Source organism: Entelurus aequoreus, linkage group LG02 (genome assembly GCF_033978785.1).
Source record: "Entelurus aequoreus isolate RoL-2023_Sb linkage group LG02, RoL_Eaeq_v1.1, whole genome shotgun sequence".
NCBI classification, from domain to species: domain Eukaryota; kingdom Metazoa; phylum Chordata; class Actinopteri; order Syngnathiformes; family Syngnathidae; genus Entelurus; species Entelurus aequoreus.
This window is the reverse complement of record NC_084732.1, coordinates 83962657-83974368: the sequence shown is the minus strand read 5'-3', so window position 1 is coordinate 83974368 and position 11712 is coordinate 83962657. Positions and strand designations below refer to the sequence as shown.

The 11712-nt window shown below is 32.6% G+C and overlaps 1 protein-coding gene across 1 annotated transcript; it reads right to left on the bottom strand.

Annotated features, from left to right (window-relative positions):
- Positions 1–556: 556 nt before the first annotated feature.
- LOC133664657 (immunoglobulin superfamily containing leucine-rich repeat protein 2-like) lies at positions 557–8229 on the bottom strand. The gene is made up of 2 exons (XM_062069480.1): positions 7131–8229; positions 557–3726 (listed from the first exon to the last, which is right to left on the bottom strand). Exon 2 carries the CDS (start codon positions 3715–3717, stop codon positions 1696–1698), a length of 2022 nt encoding a protein of 673 aa, XP_061925464.1. The 5' UTR covers positions 3718–3726; positions 7131–8229; the 3' UTR covers positions 557–1695.
- Positions 8230–11712: the final 3483 nt, after the last annotated feature.

Sequence of the window (11712 nt, the reverse complement as noted above, 5' to 3'; positions counted from 1 at the left end):
CCGTGTTAGTTTGTCCAGGACATTTTACACGGGACTGTTTTGTCAACATAGACCAGTAAGTAAAAAGCTGGATTCAGCAATTACTTTTTTGATTAGCAGACATGTTTTTTCGATTAGTCGACTACTAAAATAGTTATTTTTTTCGACCAGTTGACTTAGTCAAACAATATTATGGTTGCTAAAGCAGTGGTTTATTTTGTATGTTATATATACATATATGTATATTATATTGTTTGTGTATTTCCACGATATCACGACATGCAATGAGATAAACATTAGCTTTTTTTATATGCAGCTCTGAATCCACCCAAAAGTGTGCAGGTGTACGTAATGTTGTGGCCAGTTTATTTTCAGCCGTGTGTTCGTCTTCAAGAAATATATATATATATATATATATATATATATATATATATATATATATATATATATATATATATATATATAAATTAGTTGATTTAGATGTGTTTTTGTGGAAATAGCCCATTTCTGGTGATTTTTTTTGGTTTTATAAATTGAAGAAAAATACATTCTGATACTTTTGGAGATGAGATTAATTTGCAAACTAAAGGGAATGGCTCCAAACACAAACCGACCCATGCAGAAAGACGGTTATAAATATGTGACTCTGGAGCAAAATTGACACCAAAGCATATCCAATACTTCTAGACTACAAGAAAGTGTTTTGAATGTGGATGAGAATCATCATAGGTCCCCTTTGAGTTGGCGCTGACAAGATCTTGGAGAGATTTGAGGCAATCAATTAGAAAACCAATGAGCAGCAAAGTCTTAATGCCCCAAAATAGCGACAAAATAGTGATTTCAAGTTATTGTGCAGAATTAATGCACCGTCTGCGACATTCATCACTGTCGGGTTGATAAGTTAGTTGGTTAGGTAATGAGTAGGTAAGTGATTGTGCGTATCTGACTGGAGTATGTCAACATAAGACTAGCCATGAGTACCTTTCACCTTTGAATCAATCTGACCCTAATTCCTGGTACTTGGGAGTCAATAGCAGTTCTCGACAGTACCAATTTTCTGTACCTTTGTATATAAATAAATCAAATGTTGTATTTATTTAACACTGAACTCTGCTGGTAAATCATCATTTTGTTCTCTTACACCTTTGTGTCTCATTTGCAAGTACTTTACTGCATTATATGGTGTGGACCTTGCATGCAGTTGCCATTCCAAGACATTAGATGGCAGTGTGTTGCCTTCACCAAGAAGTAGTCTTTGCCATCATGTTGAATGAGCCATTCTTGTCTTTTGTTGAGCCCTACAAAGTGGATTATACAGTAAGTATTAAACTTAGTTGCAGTTTCCATTAACTGATTTGGAGGTGTTGAAATCGCCATGTAAAATTGCTAATGCTAATCAGTAGCACGTCTACAGCAAATCTAATATAAATTAGCATTGAGCTAGTGCATTTTGAAAAACGGAGTCCTACTGTACTTTCCAGTGCCTTCTTCTTGCTTTGTTGGCAGTTCAAATTGTGTCGCAGTCGGCTTGAGTCCTTGTGCAACGGAGGCCTCGAACTACGGTACTGTTTGATTTTACTTTAATCTGTACGCAGTAGTAACAACGGACGTCGATTGGTATCTGTAAAGCTACAGAATTCGATACCCATCCCTAAATAACACGACACAACACTGGCACAAAGCACAATGTCAGCTTAAAAGTGCAACAAGGTTATTTTATGCTACATCCGGTTCACAGTCACTGATGTTGTCGTTGCTAGAGATATTGACCGCTTCAGCCCCCAAAGGAAGCCCCTCGCTGAACTCCGATCCGACCTCGCAGTCGTCCAAATTCCCTCTGGACTGAGACTCGGTCACTATGCTTTCTTCCGTGTCCGCCTCCTTCTCTGCATCTCCACTCTCATCCAGCTGACTGATGGTCATGTCCCCCTGAGACTCGGTTAGAAGTGCGTGGACGTTAACGTTAGTGGCAAGCGTCCTTTCCATCTGGTACTGGTCTCTGGCCTTCATGATCAGCTTGTACGTCTTGCTGCGGTATTTGTACACCAAGTGGAAACATGTGGCTCCAAGTAGGGGGACGGTTGACACGGTCAGAAGGCAAATACTGACTGTGATTATGATGATCAGGTTAGGGACTTTTCTTCTGGTGGCGAAGAGCACTTGAACCTCACAGTCCTCCCCTTTGTAGGTCAGACACAGGGAGTAGTTTGTACCTGGTCGTAGACCACTGAGTAGGTAGGTGTTGATGCCCTCTTTAATCTGTGACCACAGCACAGGCGAGTGCTTGCGGTCAGCGGTGACACACAGATACAACCCTCTTGAACGGGATTCTTCAGAGTTCTCTTGAAGCCTGTGAGGCTTTTGGCTGACATTGTGAGGACTATCTGGTGAGACTGCGATAGTCCAGTTACTGTCTCTGGGTATTAGAAGAGGGTTGAGTTTTACGGTGACCTCCGTTTCTGACACCCCCAGCGCAATGACGCCATAGTCAAACACGTGCTGAGTGGTGTCATCCAAGCTCCAATTGAAGACATGGTTTGAAACATGTCTCGTTTTAGCAGTCAAGCCGCATTTGGTCGCACCTACCGACTCCTCAAAATACTGAGGGGTGATCTCTGCGGTCGGGAAGGAGGTAAGCAAGACTTCTTTTCTCTCAGCTACAGAATCAAACACAGATGTTTCAGGTACGACCGGTTGTTGTGTTGTATCGGTCATAGCTACAGACGTTGGCCCTGATGACACTTTGACTAAGAGTGAGTCAATCGCCGTACCAAACTTGTTGGAGGCAGAGCAGCTATAGTTGCCGCTGTCATCCTTGCTGAGATGTGAGATGATGACGGTTCCATTGTGATAGATTTGGACCGGACTATTGGACAAGAAGGAGTGATGAGGTTCTTTCGGGTGACTGCGAATACTCCACATGACCAATGGCGTTGGGTTGCCTTTGAAGTCACAAGTTAAAACCAAAGCATCGCCCTCATACAAAGTTGTGTCGCCAACATGTGGCTGAGTCCTGATTGTGACGGTCGGCTGAGCGCATTTGGACTCAGCTAAGTTCACAATCATCTCTCCTTTAAGTTCCTTTGGAGTAGCACAAGTCATTAGGTTCATTTTGGGGACTGAGAGGGTGGAGGTCAAGAACCAATCTCTGAACCAGCTGAGTGAACAAGTGCACGCAAAAGGATTGTTGAAGAGCTGCAAATGGGACAGAGAAGTCAAGGAGTCGAATGTCCCCTCTGATATAGTCAGAAGTTTGTTGTTGTTGAGATGGAGGGACCTCAGGTCTTTGAGGTTCGCCAAGGCGTCGCTAGGAAGACTGCCCATTTCATTGTGGTTCATCTTCAGCAGCTGCAGCCGAGTCAGATTCTGCAGATCGCCCCATGGAAAGTCGGCTATCTTGTTATGGCTGACGTCAAAGTTGCGCAGATGAACCAGAGACGAGACGCTTCCCGGCTCCATAGAGACGATTTCGTTGTGGGCCATCCACAGTGACATCATCCGGGTAACGTTGGCGAAAACGCCTCGTGGTACCGTACGGATCTTGTTTGCCGAGAGACTGAGAGTGGCGACATTGTGTGGCAGGTCGGATGGGATTGTGGCCAAGTCTTTGTAGGAGCATTCAGCAAAATGGCGTCTATATTTGATAGAGCAAGTGCAAAGCGGCGGGCATTCCAGTGAGGCGGTGAAGATAGTAGAACTCACCACCGTTAATAAAAACAGGGATTCTCTGGCGGGCATTTTCAGCTCCTGTAAAACAACGTAACAACCTTTTAGCGCATAGTTAACAAAACAAATCAACAAACAAATACTACTAACGACCACAACTATGACTCTTGCTGGCCTACTGCCTTCGGTAATGGCGCCATTCCCAAATTATGTGGGCTCTATCGATATCCTCACTAACAACTTTAATGTTTCATTCCACCATTGTTGCTAAAAAAGGCCCCAAAAGGCGTACCGTCTGGTTTACAGAAGAAACTAGAGCTCTTATCATGTAGAAAGCTGGAACACAAACGGCGTGCGACTAAACATGAGGTTTTCCATCAATATCTCATGGTAAACTTTCGGCCGGTGTCCCACCTTCCCTTTATCACGAAAATTCTCGAAAAAATTGTTGCACAGCAGCTAAATGTGAGTGATGGTTTAGTAACTTATAAACGCATGCTTACCTTAGCTAAAGCTAATTAATACTCCAATCTCATTTGCCTCAATAAAAATTATCCTAAATATTTGTTCAGTACAGTAGCATCGCTAACCCAAGAAGGGACTCCTCCCAGTAGCTCCACCCACTCGGCAGATGACTTTATGAATTTCTTTAATAAGAAAATTTAACTAATTAGAAAGGAGATTAAAGAGAACGCATCCCAGATCCAACTGGGTTTTATTAACACAGATACGAATGTATTTACGATGGATATTGCCCTCCAAAATAGTCTCTCTCTTTTTGATGAAATAACATTAGAGGAACTCCTGCGGCGTGTAAATGGGATAAAACAAACAACATGTTTACTTGACCCACTTCCTGGGAAACTTATTGAGGAACTGTTTGTAATATTAGGACCATCAGTGGTAAATATTATAAACGTATCACTTTCCTCTGGCACTGTTCCCCAAGCATTCAAAAAAGCGGTTATTCATCCTCTCCTCAAAACACCTTCCCTTTATCTCGAAAATCCTCAAAAAATTTGTTGCACAGCAGCTAAATGAACACTTAGCGTCTAACAATCTCTGTGAACCCTTTCAGTCCGGTTTCAGGGTAAATCACTCTACGGAGACAGCCCTCGCAAAAATGACTAATGACCTATTGTTAACTATGGATGCTGAGTATTTTTGGTTGTTGTGATTAAAATAAAGTAAGTACATAATTACTCAAATGATGAAATAATTAAATGTACTTTGATATTAAATAAATTAATGACACTTTTAACAACACATGTATGTATTTAATTTAAATTGTAATCAGTTATTGTCAAATTTAGGTAATTATTTATAGATTAGTTGAATAATGGAATCATGAAATAATTACTTAAACCATGGGAAAAAAAAATAAAAAATCATGAAATATTAAAATCAATAATTGATTCATTAAATTTACTTTTACAATAAATACATTGACACATTTAAAAACACATTTATGCATTTAATTATGACTGTAATAAACTATTGTCACATTTTATGTAAATATGAATAAATATAGAAATCATGAAATAATGAATTAAATCGTGAAAAAATGACTTAAATAATAAAGTATGAAAATCCATAATTGATTGAATAATAATCACAAGATCAATAATGTACTTTTATATAAAAATAATGGCACAATTAATAACAGATGTATTTATTTAATTCCAAATGTAATTGATTAATGACAAACGTAGGTAATGATTTAAAGATTAATCAAATAATTAAATTACAAAATAATGAATTAAATCATTAAAACATTTAATAAACTATAAAATATTTAAATAAATAAATTAAATAATGATCAAATGATTGAATAATTAAATGTACTTTTACATAAAAATGATGGCAACATTAATAACAAATGTATTTATTTAATTCCAATTGTAATTGATTAATGACACATTGAGGTAGTCATTTAAAGATTAATCAAATCATGAAATAATGAATTAAATAATGAAAAGATTTAGAAAATTACAAAATAATGAAATAAATTATTAGATAATAATCAAATTATTAAATAATTGAATGTACTTTTACATAAAAAATAATGGCACAATTAATACCACATGTATGTATTTAATTCCAATTGTAATTGATTAATGACACATTTAGGTAGTTATTTAAATATTAATCAAATAATACAATCATGAAAACCTTTATTAAATTATAAAATATTGAAATAAATAATTAATTAAATAATAATCAAATAATTAAATAATGAAATGTACTTCTGCATAAAAATAATGGCAAATCAATATTACATTTATTTATTTAATTCAAATTGTAATTGATTAATGAAACATTTAATTAAAGATAAATAATTAGTTTAATCATGAAAACATTTGTTAAATTATATAATAATGAAATAAATAATTGATTAAATAATGATCAAACGATTGAATAATTAAATGTACTTTTACACAAAAATAACATTAATAACAAATGTATTTATTTAATTCCAATTGTAATTGATTGACACATTGATGTAGTTATTCAAATATTAATCAAATAATTAAATCATGAAATAATGAATTAAATAATTTAAAAAAGTATTAAATTACAAAACAATGAAATAAATGATCAGATAATAATCAAATTATTAAATCATTGAATGTACTTTTACATAAAAATAATGGCAAAATGAATACCACATGCATGTATTTAATTCCAATTGTAATTGATTAATGACACATTTAGGTAGTTATTTAAAGATTAATCAAATAATTAAATCATGAAAACATTTATTAAATTATAAAATATTGAAATAAATAATTAATTAAATAATAACCAAATAATTAAATGTACTTCTACATAAAAATAATGGCAAATTAATAACACATTTATTTATTTAATTCCAATTGTAATTGATTAATGAAACATTTAATTAAAGATTAATGAACTAAATAAATAATGAAATAATGAGTTAAATCATGAAAACATTTAAATTATATAATAATTAAATAAATAATTGATTAAATAATGATCAAATGACTGAATAATTAAATGTACTTTTACCCCAAAATAATGGCAACATTATTAACAAATGTATTTATTTAATTCCAATTTTAATTGATTAATGACACACTGAGGTAGTTATTTAAATATTAACCAAAGAATTAAATCATGAAAACATTTGTTAAATTATGAAATAAATAACGGATTAAATTATTAACTAATAATCAAATGATTGAATAGTTAAATGTACTTTTACATACAAATAATGGCACAATTAATACCACATTTAATGTATTTAATTCCAATTTTAATTGATTGATGACACATCTAGGGAATGATTTAAAAATGTCCCATGTGACCACCCAGAATGTTGCACTATATACTACGTCATTAGCGCGGACAGTGTCATTGCAGCTACGCAGCAGATGTCCTTGGTGACGTCAGATGTCACACACACATGGTCACATCTGCAGCATGAAGGAAAAAAACAACGATGAAAGCTGAAATCTCACCTGAGCGCTGATCTTTAGGCGAGGAGGAGCTGCGACGTCCAGAAGAAGACAAGGCGGCCGCGGCACACAAACACGCCATCGGAAGTTTGAGGGAGGATGTGTCCCCTCCTCTTACCACTGCACATGCGCGGTTGTGTCCCCTCCTCTTAGCGTTGGACCTGTCCACGTGACGTCTTAAGAGGAGGAACTCGTCCTCACTCAGCGGCCAATTCATTAGGTACACTTGCAGGTCGCACACACTGATAGGAAATATTGGACTGGAGAATACATGAAAACTTTGTTTTTTTTCCCAACAGCAGTCCTTTTATAATAGCTCGCACAAGAGAAAATGTGACAATTAAATGTCATTTAGCAAATGGACCGTCCCGCTAAATTGGACCTTCTACACATTAATATGGAAGCCCATTTTTACATTATGCAAATTATTATGACTTTTTATCTCAAAATTATTACTTTTTTTTATTTTTAAAATCTCATAGTTATGACTTTATTTAATAATTTCAACTATATCTCATAATTTTTATTTTAAATCTCAAACAACTTTCTATCTCATAATTACGACTGTTTTTAACTTAATAATTATGTTTTTAAATCTCATTATCAACTTTATCTCATAATTTCGATTTTTTTTTAAAAATCTCATACTAATGACCTTTTAATATCATTTCGATTTATCTTTAAAAAAAAAAAAACACCCTAACAGTAAGTCATAATTATGAGATTTAAAAAAAAAAAAAAAGGTCCTATCTATGAGATAAAAACTTAGTTATTAATTTGAGTTTCCAATGTCATAATTTAGATTTTTGTATCTCATAAATTGGAATTTTATCACTTTATGGCTTTTATCTCATAATTATGACTCTATTATCTAATAATTTAGGACTTTTTTTTTTATAATTATGACTTTTTATCTCATAAATCCAACTTTCTATCCCACAATTATGACTTTTTAATCTCATAATTTCTTTCTTTTTTTTTTTTTTTTTTTTACAATTAGGGCTTTTTATCTCATAATTATGACTTTCTATCCCATAACTACGACTTTTTAAATCTCATAATTATGACTATTTCATCATTTCAACTTTATCTCATAATTTCGATTTAAAAAAAAAAAATCTCACACTAATGACCTTTTAATATAATTTCGATTTATCTTTAAAAAAAAACAAAAAACACCCTAACAGTAAGTCATAATCATGAGATTAAAAAAAAAAAGTTCTATCTATGAGATAAAAACTTAGTTATTAATTTGAGTTTCCAATGTCATAATTTAGATTTTTGTATCTCATAAATTGGAATTTTATCACTATATGGCTTTTATCTCATAATTATGACTATTATCTCATAATTTAGGACTTTTTTGATAATTATGACTTCCTATCCCATAACTATGACTTTTTAAATCTCATAATTATGACCTTTTCATCATTTCAACTTTATCTCATAATTTCGAGGTTTAAAAAGTCGTAGTTATGGGATAGAAAGTCATAATTATGAGATAAAAAGCCCTAATTGTAAAAACAAAACGACGACTTTTTTACCCTCAAAATTCTTCTTTTTTAAAAAAATCTCAGTTATGACTCTATTTAATAATTTCAACTTTATAACTTTAAAAAAAAAATCTCAAACAACTTTCTATCTCATAATTACAACTGTTTTTAACCTAATAATTATGTATTTTTAATTCATATTATTATCATTTCAACTATCTCATAATTTCGATTTTTTAAAAAAAATGTCATGACCTTTTAATATAATTTCGATGTATCTTTTAAATAAAACAACAAAACACCCTAATAGTAAGTCATAATTATCGGATTAAAAAAAAAAATCCTATCTATGAGGTAAAAACTTAGTTATTAATTTGAGTTTCCAATGTCATAATTTAGATTTTTTTGTATCTCATAAATTATTATTTTTTTAATCACATTATGGCTTTTATCTCATAATTATGACTCTATTATCTCATAATTTAGGACTCTTTGATAATTATGACTTTTTATCTCATAATTTCGATGTATTAAAAAAAATGCCCCATTGGTAAATTGTAATTATAAGTCAAAATTTGACTTTTTATCTCATTATTTTTTAATTATTTTTTTTACAATTACGGCTTTTTACCTCATAATTCTGACTTTCTATCTCATAACTTCAGTTTTTTTAAATCTTATAATTACGACTTTTGCATCATTTCAACTTTATCTCAACATTTCGATTTTTTAAATCTCATAGTAATGACCTTTTAATATCATTTTGATTTATCTTTAAAAAAACCCCCCAAAAAACACCCTAATAGTGAATCATGATTATGAGATTTTAAAAAAGTCCTATCTGTGAGATAAAAACTTGAGTTTCCAATGTCATAATTTAGATTTTTGTATCTCATACATTGGAAATGTATCACAAAATGGCTTTTAGCTCATAATTATGACTCTATTATCTCATAATTTAGGACTTTTTGATAATTATGACTTTTTAATCTCATAATTTCGATGTTTTATATAAAACAATGCTCCATTGGTAAATCTTAATTATAAGCCAAAATTTGACTTTTTATCTCATAAATCCAACTTTCTATCTCACAATTATGACTTTTTAATCTCATAATTTATTTCTTTTTTTTTTTTACAATTACGGCTTTTTATCTCATAATTATGACTTTCTATCTCATAACTACGACTTTTTAAATCTCATAATTATGACCTTTTTATCATTTCAACTTTATCTCATAATTTCGATAATTTTTGTTGTTTTTTAGAATTTCATAGTAATGACCTTTTAATATCATTTCGATTTATCTTTAAAAAAAACCACACTAATATTAAGTCATAATTATGAGATTAAAAAAAAGAAAGTCCTATGAGATACAAATTTAGTTATTCATTTGAGTTTCCAGTCTCATAAATTGGAATTTTATCACATTATGGCTTTTATCTCATAATTATGACTATTATCTCATAATATAGGACTTTTTGATAATTATGACTTTTTATCTCATAATTATGACTATTATCTCATAATATAGGACTTTTTGATAATTATGACTTTTTATCTCATAATTTCGATGTATTATATAAAAAATGCCCCATTGGTAAATTGTAATTATAAGTCAAAATTTGACTTTTTATCTCATAAATCCAACTTTCTATCTCACAATTATGACTTTTTAATCTCATAATTATTATTGTTTTTACAATTACAGCTTTTTATCTCATAATTAAGACTTTCTATCTCATAACTACGACTTTTTTAAAATCTCAATTATGACTTTTTCATCGAGTTGTTTTTATTTATTTATCTCATAGTAATGACCTTTTAATATCATTTCGATGTATCTTTAAAAAAATACCCCAATGGTAAATCATAATTATGAGATTAAAAAAAAAAGCCCTATATATATATATATATATATGAGATAAAAACTTAGTTATTAATTTGACTTTTTGACTGTTATATCTTAATATCTTATTTTAGTGAGTATTTTTAATTGTGATGTGTATTGCCTGTAAGGAGTGTTGAAAGGCACCAACAATACAAAACCCAAAACCAGTGAAGTTCGTAAATAAAAACAGAATACAATGATTTGCAAATCCTTTTGAACTTATAGACTGCAAAGACAAGATATTTAATGTTCCAACTGAGAAACTTAATTTTTTGTTGCAAATAATCATTAACTTAGAATTTAATGGCAGCAACACGTTGAAAAAAGTTGTCTCATGGGCATTTTTACCACTGTGTTACATGGCCTTTCCTTTTAACAACACTCGTTTGGGAACTGAGGAGACCAATTTTTGAAGCTTTTCAGTTGGAATTCTTTCCCATTCTTGCTTGATGTACAGCTTAAGTTGTTCAACAGTCCGGGGTCTCATATTGCACCACACATTTTCAATGGGAGACAGTCTAGTACCCGCACTCTTTTATTATGAAGCCATGCTGTTGTAACACGTGGCTTGGCATTGTCTTGCTGAAATAAGCAGGGGCGTCCAAGAAAAAGACGGTCCTTGGATGGCAACATATGTTGCTCCAAAACCTGTATGTACCTTCCAGCATTACTGGTGCCTTCACAGATGTGTAAGTTACCCATGCCTTGGGCACTAATACACCCCCATACCATCACAGATGCTGGCTTTTCAACTTTGCGCCTAGAACAGTCGGGATTGGTTCTTTTTCTCTTTTCCAAAAATAATTTGAAATGTGGACTCGTCAGACCACAGAACACTTTTGCACTTTGCATCAGTCCATCTTAGATGAGCTTAGGCCCAGCGAAGCCAGCGGCATTTCTGGGTGTTGTTGATAAATGGCTTTCGCTTTGCATAGTACAATTTTAACTTGCACTTACAGATGTAGCGACCAACTGTAGTTACTGACAGTGGGTTTCTGAAGTGTTCCTGAGCCCATGTGGTGATATCCTTTACACACTGATGTCGCTTTTTGATGCAGTACCGCCTGAGGGATCGAAGGTCACGGGCATTCAATATTGGTTTTCCGCCTTGCTGCTTACGTGCAGTGATTTCTCCAGATTCTCTGAACCTTTTGATGATATTACGGACCGTAGATGGTGAAATCTCTAAATTCCTTGCAT